Source organism: Emydura macquarii, unplaced genomic scaffold, assembly GCF_026122565.2.
Source record: "Emydura macquarii macquarii isolate MOO-44397 ecotype Brisbane River unplaced genomic scaffold, CSIRO-AGI_Emac_v2 contig_3295, whole genome shotgun sequence".
NCBI classification, from domain to species: Eukaryota; Metazoa; Chordata; order Testudines; family Chelidae; genus Emydura; species Emydura macquarii.
Window position 1 is genome coordinate 3,722,204 of NW_027133432.1, and position 21,748 is coordinate 3,743,951.

The 21,748-nt window shown below is 41.9% G+C and overlaps 1 protein-coding gene across 16 annotated transcripts in view; it reads left to right on the forward strand.

The window, feature by feature from the left end:
- SENP6 (SUMO specific peptidase 6) overlaps positions 1-21,748 on the forward strand; it is a 145,967-nt gene that overhangs the window by 63,340 nt on the left and 60,879 nt on the right. For 9 of the 16 annotated variants that reach the window (XR_010917109.1, XM_067532695.1, XM_067532685.1 and 6 more), the window contains 2 exons: positions 13,198-13,259; positions 20,364-20,462. Coding sequence is in view for 15 of the 16 variants with exons in the window: in XM_067532695.1 (XP_067388796.1) it covers positions 13,198-13,259; positions 20,364-20,462 (161 nt within the window). In the remaining variant the exon portion in view is untranslated. Of the gene's footprint in view, positions 1-13,197; positions 13,344-20,363; positions 20,463-21,748 lie in introns of all 16 variants that reach the window. The other 7 variants (XM_067532686.1, XM_067532691.1, XM_067532690.1 and 4 more) reach the window with 3 other exon arrangements.

Genomic DNA, 21,748 nt, shown 5'->3' on the forward strand with positions numbered 1-21,748 from the left:
GCTCCCTTGTACTAAGGGCTCTACAAAGAAGTAGGAAGACTTGAAGCCTGCCCTGAATAACTTACAGCTGACCTTTGAAACAAGACTCAACTAGTGGCAGCCCAGCAGATGGGGGGGCAGGGGCAGGAGGAGGAAGAAATTGAGAATCAACAACTGATTACCCTGTTTTTTTGTCTGAGTCCAAGTTAGAGCAACTAGGGGCTGCTCTGTCACTAGCTGACTTAGGGATCATATGCCAGCTGAGGTGCATTTGAGTGCATTGCACTTTAGCTTTGTTCCCTTTTCTATTCTAGACACACCCCTCTACATTAGGGGGTGAAGGGAGGGTGGTTTGGGAACGGGTGATTAGACCTGTCTGTGTCTGATGTGGACTTCCCCCTATCAGGCAAATTCTAACTAGGGAACTGTTAGGTATGTGTTCCCTTTGCACTGCATAGGCATCTTAAAGGGAGCAGAACAGGGCAGAGTGCATGCCCTTAAGTATTGGCTGTGGTCTCTCAAACTTTTTGAAATAATGTTCAGCCCATAGCCTGAAAAGGCTGGATGCTACTCAATTAGGAAGAGAATCCAGACTAATAGTAACTATTGTTACTATTCTACAATTTCTGGTTTCAGTGGTTATCATTACTGCTAAAAAATTGCAACTTATTTCCATTCTGAATTTCTCTAGCTTCAACTTCTTATGATTGGCTCTTTTTATATCTTTTACTGCTAGATTGAAGAGCCCAAGTACATACCTCATAAACTGTGACCAAATCCTTCCTTAACCTTCTCTCTTTGAAGTGAAATAAACTCAGGGTGCTCAGTCACTATAATGCATGTTTTACAATCCTTTAATCATTCTCATGACTCTTCTTTGAAACCTCTCTAATTTATCAACAACTGTCTTGAATTGTGGGCACAAGAAATGCACATGCTATTTCAACAGAGGTCGCAGTATTGAAGCAGTGCAAAATGCAGAGGTAATGTAACCTCTACTTCTATTCAAGATTCCCTTGTTTATATATCCCAGGATTGTATTAACCCTTTTGGCCACAGCGTTGTACTGTTCAGCTGACTATCCACCACAATGCCTAAATCCTTTTCAGAGTCACTACTTCCTAGCTTAGGGTCCTGCATCCTGTAAGTATGGCCTACATTCTTTGTTACTAGATGTGTACATTTAAATTTAGCCATATCAACACACACATTGTTTGTTTGCACCCAGTTTAGCAGTCACTCTGAATCAGTGACCTGTCCTCTTCATTATTTACCACTGTCACGCTGTCCGGTGTGAGTGCCTACTTCAGGGCAGACTGTCAGGAAACAAGGGCAGACACCAAACTGGTAGTATGTTCTATAATTAGATTTCACTAAGCCAGTAACAAATGTGAAGTCCTGGATCGCTATACCAGTCTTGCCATAGAGTCATAAACATTCCCCTTAGACTGGAGAAGTTATCTTGCCACCCAAACAAACTGAGCTTTGTGATAAAAAGTTATTAAAACAAAAATCATACCACATCAGGTTTCTCACAGTACCAAGAGACCAGTCACTTACCCCAGATCAAGTGATACTCCAGATCATATACCAAAGGCAATGCTGGAAGCCAATTCTATAGTAATTATAGAGTTTATTAGTTTAAAAAAAAAAAAAAGTTTTATTGAGAGTTTAAAGCAGGTAAAATATGATAGGTAAATCATGGTTTCTAACTCCAAATGATAGCAGTGGTGTAATAAATAGCCAGTTTCCCAAAAGTCCTTTAGGGCTACCGAGAATAAGTCTGGGGATCTCAGTCATCCTGTTCAGTTATTCTGCCTTGTTAGAATCCAAACAGATGCAGGATCATTTCTTGAATTCATAATTATAGCTCCTTTACACACAGAAGGTTAACTGACAGTGTCTGTACCCATATAGGGTTTGTCTTTGACAGTGGACTTAGACTTTTGACCTTCAACCATATACATAATGGCCCCTTGCTAGAAATTGGCATTTTCTGTTAAAGTCCGTAAGTCCTTCATTAGCATTTCACAATATTTCTTTGAGTAATTTAGTTGCAAGGGAATTTACCATGTAGACATTTGCTATTACATAAATACACAAGTGAATTAGCCTGTGTCATCTGCAAACTTTATTAGTGATGGTCTTGTTTTCTTCCAGATTATTGATGATGTTAAATAACATAAGAACCAAACCCCTTTAGAAACATGCACACTTGATGATCCCCATTTACAATTACATTTTAAGACCTCTCATGTAGCCAGTTTTTAATACAGTTTTCATGTGAGACATATTTTTCTTGTATTCTAGTTTTCAGTGCTCTGTGCACAAGATCTCATTGACTTCTTCCAAGAGAAAATTGACAAAATATGATGTGGCCTTCCCTCTCTCCTTGGCTTGTCTTCTGTTTTCCCTTCCTTTCCTACAGTTCTCTTAGAATCCCTCCTTTACTTCTTCCCTTAACCTCTTACCTTCCTCTGGCTCTTTCAGTTTACAATACATGCATGTTCTAGTGTCTCCTATTTTAAATACCTAACTCTTGTTCCCGTTTCTCTCTCCAGCTACTCTTCCATCTCTTTTCTCTCTAAGCTTATTGCACATAATGTCTACAATCGCTGTCTGGAGTTCCTCTCCTTCATTTCCATCCTAGACCCTCTTCAATCTAGTTTCCACCTTTTGCACGCCATTGAAACCACTCTTGCCAAAGTCTCTACCAAATCTCTGTATCCTTCTTAATCTGTCAGCTGCCTTTAATGCCATCGACAATGGTCTTCTTGAAATTTTGTCTTCCCTTGGCTTTTTGACTCTGACCTCTCCTGGTTCTCTTCCTACTGCTTTCATCCCTCTTTCAACATGTCTTTCGGAGGATCTGCCTCATTCCTCTAACTTCCTGTGTGAGGTTCCATAGGACTCTGTCCTTGATCCCCTTGTTTTCTCTCTCTACACCTTATCTCTCCGAATCTCATCTGCAAACACATTCAACTACTATCTCTACGCTGACTACATACATGTCTACCTCTCTACCCCTGATTTGACTTTCTGTCCAAACTAAAATCTTGCCCTGTCTTCTGGCATCCCCTTATGTATGCCTAACAATCAGTTCAAGCTCACCATGGCTAAAACAGAAGAATTAAGAGCTCTTTGAGTAGTGTCCCTAAGGGTGATTCACTGTAGGTGTATCCGCATCCTCGTGCCTCAGATTGTAGATGTTAGGTAGCAGTGTCTGTTCAGCCTGCACCTGTGCTTTCCCTGTTTCATTCCTTGTCTCGAGGCTATCTACTGTTGTACAGAAAAACTGTCCTCAGTTCCTTCTCAACTGCCCTTGGCCTGAGACGGCGCACTAGCAGAGTCCGAGAGACTATTCAGTTCTAACTTTATTTTAGTTTATAGAGTAGCTAATAGAGTTTCCGTTATATTGATTGATGCTATTTCCTTTCCCTTTTCTTTTAATATAAATAAAAAGAATAAGTATTCTGGCTTTCAAAAACAATCTCCCTGTCCTTATTGATTTTAGCTTTTTGCCTTGGAGGGAACAAACCCCAAGAAGGAGCATGCCCGGTTCCCCTGGGTTTAAATGCTCTCTCTCCTGCAGAGAAGCTATTCTAGTCACTGGTGACCATTTACACTGCATTCGCTGTTTTGGAGAATCCCAAATGTTACAGAAGTGTAATTTCTCTCTGAAATTGAAATTGAGCACCAAAAAAAGCTGTGAACTGAAGTTCAGACTCCTGATGATGGAGAGTTCACTTAAACCAGACTCTGACCCAGGACTTCTCTAAAGCAACAATCCCCAATGTGACCATCAACATCCATGGGACATCAAGCTCTGGTGGGTTCAAAGAGGAAACCACTGATTCCTCTCAAAGAGGGCTACAAGTCCCCCAGTTGAACTAATGACTGGGGGAAAAAAAAAGCCCCAGCAAAATTACCGAACTGTGGTGCAATACCTATGAGGCATTGGGCTCCTCAAGTACTGGAAATAGCAGTAAGCCCGAGGGGTACAGACTTGGAATCATCGGTACTGTCTGACAAGAGAAGAATTAGAGACTGGACTGCCTCTTCTAAAAGAGCACCACTGGACGCAAGGAGAGCTGTGGTACTGAATGCTTCCACCAGAGAACAATCTTCTGATTGATCATCAAACCATAGAAGACTACAAGTACCATTGATTTCCTCGATACCAACGGCTACTTTAGACAGACTCTATCAGTACCAATTACCTCCATGGTACCATAGGACTTCCATTTCTCCAAGGATCTGTTTGTCTTAGAAATGCTGAAATCCCCACTACTCGGTACCAGCGTCACAGCATCAACCACATTTCTTTCTCTGAAATTCCCCATGGTACCAGACACTCACCATTGACTTATCTGCTCCACCTCTATTGAGTGAAGAAGAAGAGGGTGATGATGACCACTTATCTTCGGTCTCGGTGCAAAGCTTCCCAGAGCAATGTTAAGGGATCAGTCACCTAGAAACACACACACACAACCACAATACTGACGGGACAGGCAAGGCCCGCCCACCCATGTAGTATGGACACCCTTGGGTATCACTATTCATATGCTTCACACCACCCCAGTGGCCATATTGGGACCCATGGGCAGCCTATAGATAGTCTTCCTCTACTCCTCGAGAGACCCTCGAGGTCCTAAATAACTGGAATTTCCCTCAGCTTCCCTTTCTAGACCCTGTGATCCTCGAGATCAGGCAAAATATGACAGTCTTCCCTCTTCCCTTGGCTTGCCTTCTGTTTCCCCTTCCCTTCCTATAGCTCTCTTAGAATCGCTCCTCTACTTCTCCCCTTAACCTCTTACCCTCCTCTGGCTCTTTCCGTTTACAATACAAGCATGCTCTGGTGTTCCCATCTTTAATACCCCACTCTTGATCCCATTTCTCTATCCAACTACTCTCCCATCTTTTCTCCTTTTTCTCTAAAGTTATTGAACATAACATCTACAATCACTGTCTGGAGCAAGACTGAATAAAGAAATTATTCCAGCAACAAACATTTCTTCATCCTCTTCAGATGAAGCTGTGATGTCTCCACCACTGTCTATGGCAGATGACATCAAACAATTTCAAGATCTCACCAAGAGACTGACAAACTCGCTTCTGATCCCTTTTGAAGAAGTAAAAGAGTTGCAAAACAAGCTTCTGGACACCTTTATCAGCTCATATTACACTCCCAATCAACAAGGCCCTACTAGATTTAGCCAAAATCATCTGGCAAACACCGGCCACGATAATGCCCACATGCAAAAGGGCAGACAAAAAATATTATATCCCCTCTCAAGGCATGGACTTTTCTTTTTTTCCCCGTCCATCGCCAAATTCCTTTGTGGTAGATGATGTAAATGAATGTGGCAGACAGTACCATGCTAAATCAACTCTCTACGACAAGAAAAGACTGGACTTCTTCGGCAGGAAATTATACTGGTCAGCAACCTGGCAGTTTAGGATGGCGATTATCAGGCCCTGATGGAGAAATATAACAACATCAATTATGGGAAACTCAGTGCCTTTATTGAACATCTCCTAAATGATCAAAGAGAGCAGTTCTAAGCCATCGTTGCTGAGAGCCAGCTTCTGGTAAGGACAGCACTACAGACTGCATTAGACACCACGGACATAGCTGCCTGCTCCATATCAATGGTGATAGTAATGAGGAGAGCTTTGTGGCTTCACCTTTCCACTCTCTCGAGAGAAGTCCAAATGACGGTGGAGGACCTTCTATTTGAAGGCGCCAAACTCGATGTTTCACTCCACACACTGAAGGATTTAAGCCATGTTACACTCTTTGGGGAGCTACGTGCACAGAATAGAAAGTACAGCGAATCACAGACCTCACAAAGATCCCGACCAGCCCAGTTCTCTCCACCCCAGAGACACTATGAACCCGAGCAGAAAAGACAACAGATACAAAAATGAAAGCCAACATCCCTCAGACTTTTCCTGTTGAATAAGTCCAGTCTTTACAACAAAACATCAATTGGTCGAGGCCCCAAGCTACCGCTCTCACCATCAATTGCTGTAAAACTCAAACTATCTACATCCCTTCAGACACCGCCTTGATTTTTTTTTGACAAAACTGGGAAAAGATATCATCAGACAAATGGGTACTGGAAATAATCTCTAGTGGTTTTCAATCCATTTTACCTGCCTCCCTCTCTGTCCCTCAGGAATCCTTCTTCTTCTGTTATGTCAGGAAATAAATCATCTCCTAAACTTCAGTGCAGTTCCCAATCAACACAGAGAGAAGGTTTCTACTCCAAATAACTACTGATACTGAAAAAGAAAGGAGGATGGAGACCCATTCTGGATCACTCACTAAACAATATATAAAGGCACAAAGATTCAAAATAGTTACATTAGCAGCAATAATTCCATCTCTAGACCAGGGAGATTGGTTCTCGGCCCTCGACCATCAAGATGCTCATTTTCATATCACGATTCAACCATCCTATAGGAGGTTCCCGAGATTCACCTTGGGTCAAGACCATTTTCAATACGGAGTGCTTCCATTTGGCCTATCATCTACACCCAGAGTGTTCTCGAAGATCTTATCTGTGGTAGCAGCCCATCTTCGTAAATCAGGAATCATGATATATCTGTATCAAGGCACAATCCTTCAATGCCCTGTTAGCCACACAAGACTATAGATGTATTCACGCCATTGGAATGACAACTAAACACTCAAAAATCAACTCTGATTCCAGTGCAACATCTAGAATTCATAGGAGCCCATCTTGATGCAATGAAAGCCAAAGCTTTCCCACTACACAGGTTCAACACCCTAACCATCTTAATCAACACCTGTCAGGAACACAAACGGGAAATGGACCCTGTTGTTCTTCACAACATCTGGGGAGTCTTCAAAATAGACTTGCCACAACCAAAACAAAAAAATGTTCCCAGTACTGCGTCAGAGCTGGTCTGGAACATCATTCACTAGAAGATGCCTTCCTCATTCACTGGTACACTGGTCTTTATGCCTTTCCTCCAATTCCTCTCATGCGAAAGTTCCTGCTCTAGATAAGAAAGGAAAGAGCAAAAGTTATTTTCATAGTTCCCATGTGGCCAAGACAAACATGGTTCCCATACCTTATTCAGTTAGTAATTAGCCTACTAATCACTCTTCAGCCACTTCCTCACCACCTCTTTCAGAATGCAGGACAGATCCGCCATCTCAGTTTACAGGTTCTGCAACTCAAAGCATGGCTCCTTGATGGTTCGAAAGCATAGAGATGTCCTGTTCAGAGGATGTAATAGCACCTCTTTCACATAGCAGAAAAATAATGACTTGTCACACGTATATGCAGAAGTGGAAGATATTCCAAATCTGGTCTGACTCAAAACACATTACCTCCACATCCTTTTCCCTCCCTCTAGTACTAGACTGCATCCTAGGTCTAAAAAAGTCAGGATTATTGCTGTGTTCAGTAAAGGTACATCTTGCAGCCATAACCCCTCTTTCATCATAAGATTGATGGCTACTCTGTATTGACTCATCCTACAAAGAAAAAAATTCCTTAAGAATATGGGTAGCCTCTTCCCACAAATCGGACATCCTACACCAATATGGGCCTTAATCGGGTCCTCAAGTGACTTACAAAGCCTCCTTTTGAATCCGTGGACACGTGTTTGCTTATGCATCTGCCTATGAAAACAGCATTCCTAGTAGCCATCAATTCAGCTTGAAGAATTGGAGGAATAGGGCCTCTGACACACCCACCCTTCACAATTTTTTTTTTAGGGATAAGGTCACATTCAGCATCCTCCTGAAAGTATCCTCTGTCTTCCATATCAACCACCTTATTCACCTCCCAACCTTCTTGCCAAAGCCGCACTTGACTAGAGAAGCAATATTACATACACCTGATGTCAAGAAAGCTTTAGAATTCTATTTGGCTAAAACAAAAAACTTCAGTAAATCTCCTAAACTGTTATTTTCAATTGCAGAGCAGTCTAAAGGATCCTCACCCTCAAAACAAAGACTCTTTAGATCAGTGGTTCTCAATGTATTTACCATTGTTGGCTGTAGCTGTGTGGTGATGGGGCCACAAGTGGTCCGTGGGCTTCAGGTTAAGAACACTTCTCTAGAGGGATATCAAAGTGCATTACCTATTGCTATCATACCCACAATCTTCAACCTCCAACTGGAGTTCAAACTCATTCCATGAGATCTGTTTCCACTTCTGTAGCCTTCATCAAAAACGTTCCCATCACAAATATGCAGAATTGCAACTTGGGCATTTGCTTATACTTTTGCGGAACATCATGCAATCACCAATGACTCAGCATCAGATGCTATGTTTGGATCCATGGTTTTAGCATCAGTAAACTCCAGTCCGAAGCCCCAACCCTCCATCATGGTTATTGCTGTAGAGTTACCTACAGTGCAGCACCCATCAGGACATTACTCAAAGAAGAAGACAGGATTACTCACCTTGTGTAGTAACCGGTTCTTCAAAATGTGTGTCCCTGTGGGTGCTCCGCGACCTGCCCTCTTCCCCTGACCCAACACTGTCTACTTCAGTGCTCTTAATAAGGGGCTGTCTGGTAGAGAAGGAACTGAGGGTGGTTTGCCCGTGCAGTGCTACATACCCTCAAGGCAAGGCATGAGAGAGAGAGAGAGTGCATGTGCAGGCCAAACAGACACTGCTAACTTTCTTTTGATCTGAGGCACAGGGAGATAGATACACCTACAGTAGAGCACCCATAGGGGACACATCTCAAATAACAAGAGTTAGAGCACAAGGGTAGTATCCCGTTCTCCCATCCTCCCCCAGCCTTCCATGCTACCTCCTTTCTCAAACACTATGGGCAACACTTATCTTCCTTCCTGTTGCTCAAGCCCATAGCCTGCGTGTCATCTTTCTCTAGGTCCCCATATCCAGGCTATATCTAAATATTGCTGATATTTTCTGCATAACAGCTCTAAAATACAGCCTTCCCTATTATTCCACATATTTTAAACTCTCATGCAGGCTGTTACCTCATGTCTTAATTACTGCCATTTTTTTCCCTCTCACCTTGACAAATGCAGTTTTACCCCACTCGTGTCTGTTCAAATGCTGCTGCAGAGGTCATTGTCCTAGCCCCTTGCTTTGGTGATGTTTGGTGATCTTTTCATCCCTCTACTGGCTTCCCCCTCTGTTGCATCAAACATAAGCCACTTGTCTTCACTTTGAAGGCCCCTCAGAGCCTACCTCCACCATATCTATCATATCTCATTCATTTTTAAGAGCTTGATGCTCACTTCCAGTCAGCCAATAATGCCAATCTCTATTACTCACTTGTTACATTTTCAAACAAGCACCTTTGTACTTTCTCTCGTGCTGCCCCTCTTGCTTAGGAAGAACTCCCCATAAACATCTGTAAAGATAATTCATTCTCTTTAAAACTACAAAAAACTTAAGTAAGGCTGTGAGTGTGCTGAGACTTTTGCCTATCATGTTGATCAGTATTGTTTCCTTGTACACCCCTTTTGGCCTGTCTTTTGTCTCTTTTCTCATGCTTACATTTATAAGCTCTCTGGGGCAGGGACCATCTTGGTTTTTAATTTTTTTAAATTTATTTTTGTTCTGTATTTGTACAACACTTAGGGCAGTTTAGTTCTGGTCCAAGTCCAAAACTCCTAGGTACTAGGGTAATACAAATATATAATAATAGTATATTGGAAGTATTGTGTTTCCTTGGTAGGGATCCTCGTGATCAAAGGAAAACCTAAGGTCAGATGCTTTTATTTTTTTTTTATCCAGTCACAGTGTCTTAATGATTCTGCTGGAGCTTTGTCTTCTTATGTTACTATTAAGTGAAGTATGTAACTATTATTAACTTTAAATTCTGTGTAGAAATATGATCTTCTTAAAGTCCGGTTATTCCTTTAATGAAATTAGATCCTTCTCTAAATGTAAGAGTCCCAATGATCTTTGCAGTTGTCAGGGAGGAGGAGGCGGGAGGGAGAATGGGACAATCAATACTTGGTTTAAGTGGCAAATATATCTATTTTTTAAAAATGTAGCTTTAAAAGAAAGCTCTAATGTAAAATAAAATATTCTAGTTAACTATAGTTAGAGGAAATTGCACATTTTTGTTAAAATGACTAATGGTGAAATGAGAAGCCACTATTTTTACAACATTGTGCAGAGTATTCCTGAAAGCAATAGCCTCTCTGAAAACACTGTAAACTAGGACTTGTTTACATTAAGGATTTTTTTTATACCAGTGTAACTATACTGTTGCAGTTCTTCCAGTGTAGATGAGCTCCACTGTTGTAAAGTAGGGCGTGCACAGGAATGGCTTATATCAATGCATAATATCTACACTTGGGGTTTGTATTAGTGCAGAATTCCTTACTAAGACAAACCCTTGGCATTTCACAGTTGTTCCAAGTAAGTGCTCCCATCAGCAGACTTCCTATGGAAATAACCATCTCCTTGGCTGGTCTTTCCTGTCCTCATTTTTGAGAATGTGTTGGCTCTGAGCTTTTATGGTAAAGCAGGAACTGTAGGAATCTTGTACTACTTCCTTTTCTGTATTCCTGGCAGTTTTCATTGCCAAAGACTGGGTTCTTCTGGTTTGGAGTGAAGTTAGCAAGGTATTTTCAAGAAACAAGGTTGCCTGCTAGGAAGCAACATTAAAATGACAGATTTCACTGAGACACATGCCGGCCCAATTTATAAAATGGGAATCTGCAAATAGTAACAGTGATTTCTAAAACAAAAAGTTCAGCATTCTTCTTTGGTATGTTTTTATCTTTATTTACTAAATGATTAGCTATTTCTCTATGAAGTTGGGACTTGATTGGGCATTTTGTCTATTGGTTACAATGTTTTTAATTTTTATTTAACTAGCAAAGTTGTCATTTAACCAATCATATGTTTATCATGCCATTCAGCCATACAGATATGGGATGTGGTTTCTCTTGGTGTTTTTATTATGTTTCATAAAGAAACAATCAATAAAAAATACAAAAAAGTAAATGATTTAGTTTGTATATGTTACCAAATACCACACATTTCACAGGATATCTAATAAAATTATGCAGTTACATAACTTGATACTTGTCAAAGCTGTAAGACCAGACAATACAAAATCAGACAATATTACACAAATATAATGTACATTGGGGGTAAAAATATAAAAAAAGACATAAACAAATAGCCAAAAAAGGGGAGGCGGAGACAGTGTTAAGGGGGAAGAAGAAAGGGAAAAAGCTGATAGGTCAGGTGGAATGAAAGTTTGGCATTCTGTGCGCTATGTCAGCATTCTTTATCCAAATTTATCGAGAAATGGACTCCAGATGGCTTCAAATACATATAATTGCTCTCCATGTCTATAAGCTCTTCTTTCTTTCACTGCTAACTGAGTGAACAGAACTCAGAATAACAGGTACTATATTCTAGGCATAAGCCTGCTCCTTCATTTTTGTAAAATCATGCACTTGGTAATCATTGTGTCCCTAAAGAACCAAAGTTTTTGCAATGGAGTTAAAGCCATTGTAGTAGGCATAGAACGTACCATATAACTTAAAGCTAAGATTTGGTTGCTGAAACCAAGCACTATTTTCACTCTGGTGCCCAGCTCTTTCCTCAGCTGCCTGACTATTGGACAGTCCCATAGCATATGCATCTGGGTTCCTTTGTCTTTATTACAATGCCAACAAACATCAGAGGATGAGACCCCCTAGCTCGCTCAACCTCTGTGGTGTTGAGTATATTTTGAATAGAATCTTTTGCTGTATCAGCCATAGTCTGGGATCCATAGAAGCATTTGTAACGTTCCGTTATATGGTCTGTTAGTAAAGCATACATAGTGGATATAGGCTTGGATCAATAATGAAGCATTTCCAAAGTTACCAGTAGTTCTGGGGCCTGTGACAATTCAAAGGCATCCAAACCAAACTGATACAATTAGTGTGTTAGTTGTAAGTATGGCCACTCTGCTGAGGGTAGCAGGTCATGTTGTTGTTTTAGTGTTAGAAAAGAGACAAAAGCCCTCATCCTTAACTAATTGGGAAATCTGTTTGATGCCCTTGCTCAGCTAGTTCCTTGAAATTGTGTGCTGCCCCCCCCCCCCCCCCCCCCCCCCCCCCGCCCTGTTTGCAAGTTTGGGTTCCAGCAGTTTGGGCTTTTGCATGACAGTGAGGATGAAATTTGGACCTCTTATCTAGGACAGCCCAGACCCTCCTCGCAGTCACCACTGTAGGCATCTTGTTTTTCTCCATTGGACAAAAAGAGGAACCGAGGAGGTGCATAGGAGGAATTGGATACATTAATACCCATTCAGTTTCCTCGTATGTAGGTATAAGGGTACTAGAATGCTGGAGCCAATTTGAGATCTGTGATGTAAGAGCACAATAGTAATTTTGTAGCTCTGGGAGCCCAACCCCATCTTTTAGCTATAGGGAGCTGGAGTTAAAGTAATAGTCATGGGCATTGACTGACTGGAAACCCACAGAAAAGCTCTATGTTGTTAAATTTTCTAAAATTAAACAGAGGGATATATGCAGGTAGGTCGTTTAGAATATAAAGTAGTTGAGGCAGAATATTCATTTTTATTGTATTAACCTTTCTCCAAGGCTCAAGGAGAGTGGATGCACCTACTTATATAACTAGTTAGAACCTATACTCTGTCAAATAAACTTGTGAAGATAAATGTATTAATGTTTCTTGGTACTTACTTAATTGCATCAGTTTGCCTATGGAAAAAGCCCAAGTACATGACAACAGAGATTTCCAATAGTTCTGATTTCCCCCCAATTTATTTTGTAACCAGATATTGCTCTGAATTTTTGAATTAGTAATAGGAGGGTTGGAATAGTGGTTTCTGGTTTGGCTGTGTGCAAAAGGGTATTGTCTGCATATAACATCAATTTATATTCCATGGAACCAAGCTGTATGCCTCAGATAACTTAATGAGCCCATATAGCTGTTGCCAGGGGATCAAGAGACCAATCAAATAGTTAATGGAGGCAGCAACCACCCTTGCCGAGTACCCTAGAAAAGGCTTAAGAGGTCACATTGTTGGTTGTGATAAGAGAGACTGGGTAAGAATATAACAGCTGGCTCCAGGAATTAAATATGGGGTCCAATTCAAATTTGTCTAGGGTATAAAACGTATACTTCAACCCACTCCTATCAAAAGCCTTTTCTGCATCTAAAGCTAATGCACTGATTTCTCTGTTAATTGTATTTCATTTTTTTTCTATAGATAGTATAATGGAGAATACAGAAGAGTCAGGATCAGAATCGGAATCTGAAATTAAGAGGAAGGTACAACAGAAACGTCACTGCAGTTCATGTCAATCTGATTTCCTTCTGTCTCCTGCTACAAAAAACTGTTTAACCCACTTAGAGGTGGGTTAGATACAAAATGGGAAGTTCTATTTTAACTTCTATTTTAACTATTAGTAAGAGAGCTCAAGGCTTGAAATAGTTACAGTTTTAACTGTTTGTAACTGGGAAGATAATGTTTTGGTGATTTCAAATCTGTGTTTATCTACCACTCTGACACACCCAAATGGTAAAGGATCAATATTGGTACGAAGTGGGTTGCAGCCCACGAAAGCTTATGCCTGCAGAAATTAAATTTGTTAGTCTTTAAAGTGCTACAGGATTCTCATTGTGGGTTTTTTTGTTTTTTTTTAATTAATACTGTGTATTCCTTTAATATTTATTTATTTCTTCTTCAAGTGATGGTCCCTATTTGTATTACATTGAGGCTTATATACATAAGCCATGTGTCCAGAGCTGGAGATTTTGAAAGTAGTATCCGTTGGTCTGCACATGGGCCCTTGATCCGCCTCATGGTTTTGTCTGAGGTTATAGAGTGGGGTGGACCGACCGTGCCCTGAGTTCCTTCTCACTGCATCCTGGTCTGAGTTGGAGCCTCTACTGTTCTCTTGTCTCTTTTGACATATTTTGTAAAACACAGAAAAAGACTGTTTTATTCATGTAAATAGATAGTATTTTGTTATTTTAATAGATTTTGTTAGTAATAGTTTTTAGCATTTTAAGGGCTTTGGGTGCTGTTTTTACCAGTCTTCTGTCGTCGTTTTCCTCCCCCCAGCACCTATGCCTAGGTACCGGCTTATGCCAAAGACAATGGGGTTCAAAAGCTGCGCTTCATGCCCTCATTTGTTCTTTGTTAGCAATGAGCACCAGCAAAATCTGCCTTTACTGCTTGGAGGAATCCCACATTTCTTCCAGGTGCAGTATCTGCCTCTTCTTCCCAGCCCAAACCCAGGAAGCCTCCTACTGAAGAGCTCTGGTCCAGTTCCATTGGTACCAACACTACAGACCCCATGCTGGGACCTAGTGTGAGGAAGGGAAACGTGCGTAAGCATGGCAGTAAGTCTTCCTTAAGGCTGAAGAAGGATGCAGCATCCCCCATGAGTTCCAGCCACAGAAGAGTGGCGCGTTCCAAGGCTCACCAACACAACCAGAAGTCACATAGAACACTGGGCCCATTGGTCTTGGGTTACTGAGCCGTGTATCCCTTCCAGATTGGTACCTCTGAAGTCAAGGGAACCTTTGATTTGGAGATAGTCCTCCATTCTCGTTCTGGTTCCAACTGCAGAGCGTATGCCTCTGAAACTGGGGAGTCTTGAGTCGGTGCCCGAACCTCATGAACTATTTGCCCAGGAAGAGATGAGATCTCCATGTTTCCCAGTCACTGGCCTCCTAAAAGAGTACACTCTCCTACATTTGACTTACCTCCTTCAAGTTGTGTTCCTGACCACTCTCCCCTGATTCACCTGGTTCTGACGGCACTGCCGTTTGAACAGGGGTCTGACTTCTCAGCATTGGAGGACTCAAAGAATGCAAAGTCTGCCCCTCCCGTACAGTCACCGTGAATTTCTGAAGCCTTCACCAGCTCAATGGCAGTACCCTCCCATTTGCTCAACACAGGAGCCGTTGACACCCTGCTCCGTGGGATCATGCACAGCAACCGCCGATTCCAAATGGATGTCCATATTGGGAGCTTGGACACAGTATTCATCTTTTGGAACTTTCCCGATCTGCCTCATCTCACCATTCCAGCCTTTGTTGAATAGACATTTGGAACCAGAGTTGGAGGATGCGCCGATTAGCCCTATTCCAATAGTACCACCATAACTGGAGCGGTTCCTCTCATCATCTCCGGATACACCAGTGTCGTCGACTCCTTCCTTCCGAATGACTACTGCCAATTCCAGGAACTGTTATGGAGGGTGGCTGATGCCTTCCACATCCCGCTGGAGGAAGTGCAGGAGAACCAACATTAGTTACTTGATATCTTGAATGCATTGCTAGCACCCAGCGATGCCATTCTCCAACCAACCTGCATTGTCTGGCATACTCTGGCCATTTGTGCACCCACCTCAAAGGGGGGTGGAAAAGAGGTTCAGTGTATCGGTGAAGGGATCTGAGTTTGTTTTCTTCCCCCTCCTCCCCCCGCCTTATTCCTTGGTTATACAAGCAGCAACAGAATGGGCCAGGCAATAACATCCATGTTCTATACCACTGACAAGGAAAATAAGAGATTGGACCTCCTAGGTCGTAAGGTTTTTTTCTTCATCCAGCCTTCAGTTTTAATCTTGAATTACCTCACTTTACTAGGAAAATATGACTTTCTGAACTCCATCCAGTTAGTGGATTTTGCTCACAAGCTTCCCAAGCAGGACCGTACCTGCTTCCAGTCTATCTTAAAGGAAGGCAAATTGGTCGCCAGGATGATGCTCCAGGACACAGTGGATTTGGTGGATTCATTTTCGTACACTATGGCCACAGAGATCATCATGAGGAGGGAATCTTGGTTGCATTTGTCTGGTTTCCCCATGGAGGTGCAGATTACTAGTGAGGACTTCCCTTTTGATGAATCTTCAACCAGAAGACCAGTGATTCCCTGCACTCCCTCAAGGACTCAAGAGCCATCCTGCAATTGCTGGGTATGTATACACCAGCACCCAAGCACAAGTTCTACCATCCATCCCCTTCACAACAGTTGAGAACTCTTCAATTCTTTCTTCAGTGACTCTATGAGCCTCCTCCATAAGTGTCAGAAGACCCAACAAATCCCGTCCACCTGGTCTGCATACTCGGGCTTCGCATAAGCAATATTTCTGAGTGCATTTAGAGAGCTGTTAACCACCTGGCAACTCTCTGTACATTCAACCCATCCCTTTTAGGGGATGTGTAGCATTCGTTCTACGAGTCTGGAGTGCGATGGCAATGGACAACAATGGCTGCTAGCAGCGCGATCCAGTCAAGAGTCTCAAGCATTAACCTCCCTGCTGTTTCTACTCCTCTCCTCTCTGGGGGTGAGCATAGGTGTCAAAAAGCCAACGTTGGACCTCACACAGTCCCTAGAGTTCATTGGGGTGCCCATCGATGCAGTCTCTGCATATGCCTACCTACTGGAGGACAGATTCCAGACCTTGCTAGAACTGATTACTATGATAACTTCCAGTCCTTCTGTTCCGGCCAGAATTTGCTTTTTCTTTCTTGGCCACATGGTGGCACCACCTTCGCTCGTTTCCATTTTTGCTGCCTACAGCTATGGCTACAGAGAGCCTATTTTCTATGCACTATTCTATGGATCTTCTGCTTACTGTTCTCTCCTCCTTTTCAGTGGTGGACGGACCCAGTTCAAGTTTGCACCGATACACCCTTCCGTTCTCTCCAGGCATGATGATCATCATAGACTTATCACTCAACAGCTGGGGTGCCCACTAGGGATGTAAAAATTCATTTAACTGTGTTTAAACTTCTAAAAATAGAATATTTAAACAGTTAAATGTTAACTTATCCTGTAGTTGCAGAAGTGTGTGTGTGGGGGGGGACATCGGATGGTGACGAGCTTCTATTTCGGCTGGCTCGGCCCTGCTGAACTGCTGCGGAATTGCTGGCTCTGCAGCTGGATGCTGGCAGCATCAGTGGTCCAGCCCTGGTAAAAGCTGCTGGAGGGGGAAGGAGGCGGAAGTGGCCTGTCCATGAGGGTTTGGGCATGCGATTGCAGAGCCGCAGCTGGACACCTCTTGCTTGGCAGGGAGGCGCTGAGCCCGAAGCGCCCCCCAGGTGTGCAGTTGCTGAGTCACAGCTGGGCAGCTCTCACTCGGTGTGGAGGCTCTCTGAGGGCAACATTTAAACTAATTACTGACTGCTGCTTGCTGTTTAAAAGTTTAGCACTTACATCCCTATTGTCCACATAGGTGAGTACGTGACTCAGGGAACTCATGTCACGTATTTCTCCTGTCTATCCACTCTCATCATGTCAGACAACACCACCACTGTTTACTACATAAACAAGCAAGGGGGCATGAGGTTGCTAGCTTTGAATGGAGGTGATTTGCCTCTGGAAATGTTATCAGCAGCTTATCTTCTGGGGACTCAGAACGTGATTGCGGACTCTGTCAATAGGAAATTTGTGGCTAGACACGAATGGAAGCTACATGACTCTGTGGTCGATGACATTTCCAACTGTGGGGAACTCCGACCAAGGACCTCTTTGCCTCCCACACCAACAGCAAATGCATACAGTACTGCTTGTGGGGAGGGCTTGGTGGCCATTCCCAAGGCGATGCCCTAGTAATACACTGGTCAGACCAGATTAATTATGCCTTTCCTCCTCCTACCAAGCCTGCCCCGTGTCTTCCACAAGATCAGATGGGAGAGAGCAACAGTCATCCTGATTGCCCCATTCTGGCCTTGCCAATTCTGGTTTCCCCTCCTCCTCTGCCATGTCACTGTGACCTCTGTTTCCACTGCTGTCTTTTCCAGAACCATTCATGCAACACAATGGCAGGATTAGACATCCCGATCCGCAGGTACTGCACCTCAGAGCTTGATTTTTGGATGGGCATCTTTGCTAGAATGGTAGTGTTCATTGTCAGTACAAGACGTCCTCTCGAGTAGCAGGAAAGAATCCACAAGGCGGTCCTGTTGAGGCAAAATGTTTCTATTTGGCTCTTGGGCCCAGCAGAAGGGCCTTGCCCCTTAGGCTGTGAGCATTCCTCTCCTCTTGGACTATTTCTGCTCCCTGAAGGCATCGAGACTCGCTCTCTATCAAGATGCACATAGTGGTCATTAGTGCTGTGGAGGGGCACTCTGTCTTTATGCACCCTTGACTGCAAGGTTTTGGAAAGGCTTCTTATGAACTTATCCTCCTATTTGACCCATTGCTTCCCAGTGGAACTTAAACCTTCTCCTCGTGGCATTGATAAAATCACCCTTTGAACCTTTGGCCTCCTGCTCCTTGTCTCTCCCTCTCCATGAAAGTCACTTTCCTGGTAGCTATTACTTCCAGGAGAAGGGTAGACAAACTGGCGACCATGATGGCAGAGCCCCCCCCTTACCACAATCCACAAGGACAAAATTTCTCTATTCATGCACCCCAAGTTTCTGCAGAAAGTGGTTTCATGCTTTGACCTCAACCAACCTATACACTTACCTGCCTTCTTTCCAAAGCCACATGCCTTAAAGGAGGAAGGGTGCCTTCACTTCCTTGATGGCCCTGCACAGAGGGTGAGGCCATTCAGAAAGTCCCCTGGACTGTTTATCACTATATTGGAAAGGATTAAGGGGCAAGCCATCTCAGTGGATTTCTAAGTGGGTTTTGAAGTGCATTACACTCTATCAATTATTGGGACTGTCTCCAGCCCTTCGGGTACAAGCCCAATCCCTGAGAGCACAAGCATAGTCTATTCCTGTGCTTCATGATGTGCTGCTTACAGATGTGTAGGGCAGCCACATGGAGGTCAGAACATACTTTTTCTCTTCATTACACCTTGGCGCAAGACTCTGCGATGATGCCTCATTAAGCATGGCTGTTCTCCACTCCATGGTTCTGTCATCAGCCTTGCACTCTCCTCCTAATTAGTTTGTTAATCAGTGGAATACAACAGGGACTATCTCTCAAAGAAGAGGAGGTTACTTACCTGTAACTGGAGGTTCTTCAAGAAGTATGGTCCCTGTCTTATTGTGATCCCATCCTCCTTCCCCTCTGCTGTGCATTTCTTGGTTCACGGTGGATAAGGAACTGAAAGCATGGTCAGTCCACCCTGTCCTTCATTGCCTTAGATGAAACCATGAGGTGGCCCAAGGGTGCATAGAGGGCCAACTACCGCTACTACTTTTAAAATCTCTGGCTTCGGATGCCTGGCATGTATGTATAAACCTCAGTGGAGTACAGAAAGGGACCACACATCTCGAAGAACCTACAGTTACAGGTAAGTAACATCCTCTTTCTGATGCTATAGCAACAACAGTCTGGTCAGAGTCTGTTATTTAAATCGTTTCCCTTACTTTAACATATCTGGTTATATTTTGACAAACCAGTAAATGCCAGTAATTTACAGTACTTGTTTGTGTTCCATATAAAATAGTGACACTATTTCAGTGTCAGTATTTTAAAACAAGAAAATTGCTAAAGAAAAGTGTTACTTTTTAGTGTTTCAGACAGAAGAGGATAAAAATTAAGATATGCAAGTGCCCTCTTTGATAGGATAGTTTTCTACAGCTATTGATCTGTAATATAATAAAAATTAATTCGTTGTTGCCACTGAAAGAAATTTCTGTCTTTCCTTTTGGATGGGAGAGTAAATATTGCCTTTTACTTTCTCCTATCTACTTAAGTAAAAAGACTATAAATATTTGAAAAATTTCAACATTTAAAGCAAGTTAACGTTTTCTTTTAAATTTAATAGGTTACATTAAAATAACTACATTTATTTATACTTTAAAGTAACAAACTCATTCATAATATTTACCAGATGGTTCTGTAAGAGCATCTTTTAGGGGTAACTCAACTTAAAAGGTGCAGGCGCTCTCTGCTATCCATTCATGCTAATTATATGGGTAATTAATACGGATTGTGCATAGAGAGGTAAAACTGCCAGGTTGGGTTTTGATTTACTGTCAAGTGAAGAGGGGGAGGGAGAAGTTGTTTTGAGTACAAAAATATCCAATGATTGGAGAAAAATTAGTGTAAAAAAATTTTGAAGAGCCACCCTGGACACCAAGCGAGAAAATAGCACAATTTCATGCTAAAGATGTATAACTTTTACATGGAGTAAATTGATTTTCTTTCAAATGTCATGAACGTATTTTTTTTCATCATTGGATCTTTTGGCATTTTTCTGTTCGTCAGTTAAATATGGCGTTGGAGGATATATATAGTGTATGCGCATTTTAGTATATAAAGTGTGTAATATAGTTATGTCAAATATTGTATTTACTCTTAAAACTGAGCCTTTTAAAAAAGGGTATTCTTGTTTTCTATTTCTATTTCACCTGGAAGGCTCATATTAATGATTAAATATGGCAAAAATAATTTATTATTGGAGAGAATTTTATTCCTGCAGTGAATTTAAAATTTCAAATGGTTGCATTTCTGAGAATAAAAAGAGAGAAGTTGAAGTCCTGATCTCAGTGAGGACAATGGCAAAACTCCCATTGGGCAAAATCCTGACCCTGCTGAAGTCAAAGTGTGCATATGTATGTGTGAATTTATATTTTGGACTGTGTGGTTTAGAAAAGTGTTTCATGCATTTGGGCTCGCATTTCTTATAAGTTGTAAAATACCAAGTAAAGTCAGTGCAGTTCATTCCATGTGAGCGTAGTTAGAGTGCTATCCCACATGATACCAGTATGTATAGTGTATATGCCAAAGATGTTTAAAAAACAAAACAAAAAAAGGGGGGGGGGGAGTCTGCCTATAGAGTGAGGTGCCTTAGTTTTCATGAATCTTACTGTACAGGCTCAGAGGCAGAGTAATAAAAACTTCAAATGTTTTAAAATAATACTGTGATGGTTTTTATGTACAGAAAAGCTAGTTTATCGGTCCTTTTCTGGGTTAGAAGAAGTGTGGAATTTCTTTGGAAAGGTAGGGATTTCCCCTTCCAAGTGGAGCTAAAGAGTTCATTTTGAGCTTGCTGCAATGCCATGAAATAAATGTCTTCAGGCTTTTATGGCTAGAAAAGCTGTTAAATCAGGAATGAACGTTGTCTGTCCTGAGCAAGTGAGGCATTTTAGGGAGAAGGAATTCTCTCTCCTCCTCCTCCCCTACCTCTCCCCCGGCCCCACATACATACATACACACCCATGCCAAAAACATCTCGGGCTTGAAATACTAGAATAAATTTTGGAGGAGATTAGATTAATGGGTAAAGGCATATGAGTCAGTCAAAGATACATAAATGGTGGTGGTAAGATTTAGTATATTGTGTGGATTTTTTGCAAAGTTTTTAAACAGGAAATAAAACAAATGAACAATAAAAATAAGGCAAAGGTACCATCTACTTAAATAGCCAGTTACCTTCAAAGAGACGCTAATTCTAGCAAGGTTCAGTGGTGGGTATATCATCAACATAGTTTATATTGAGACATCACATAAAACAGAAACTGATACATTGTACTTTGAGACATCTGAAAGACCATAATTATTTTTGAAAGCTAATATTTAAAATAAAGTAGGCTTAATGCATCTTCAGAGCTCTCAACATACTCTGAAATAAAGTGAGTTTAGTCCTACTGGCAGTTCACCTTCAGTGTAATCTAGCAAATGTTGTTATAAATATGTAATTGTAAACAGAATAGTCACCATCTGGGTATCTTTCCAGTGGGGTGCCAAAAGAAACAGTTATTGGCCCTATACTATTGAACATTTGTATCAGTGACCTAGAAGAGAAGAAAACAAAACCATTGCTGATAAAGTTTGTAGATGACACACAAACTGTGAAGGAGTAGTGAATAATGAAATGGGCAGGTCGCTGATTCAGAGC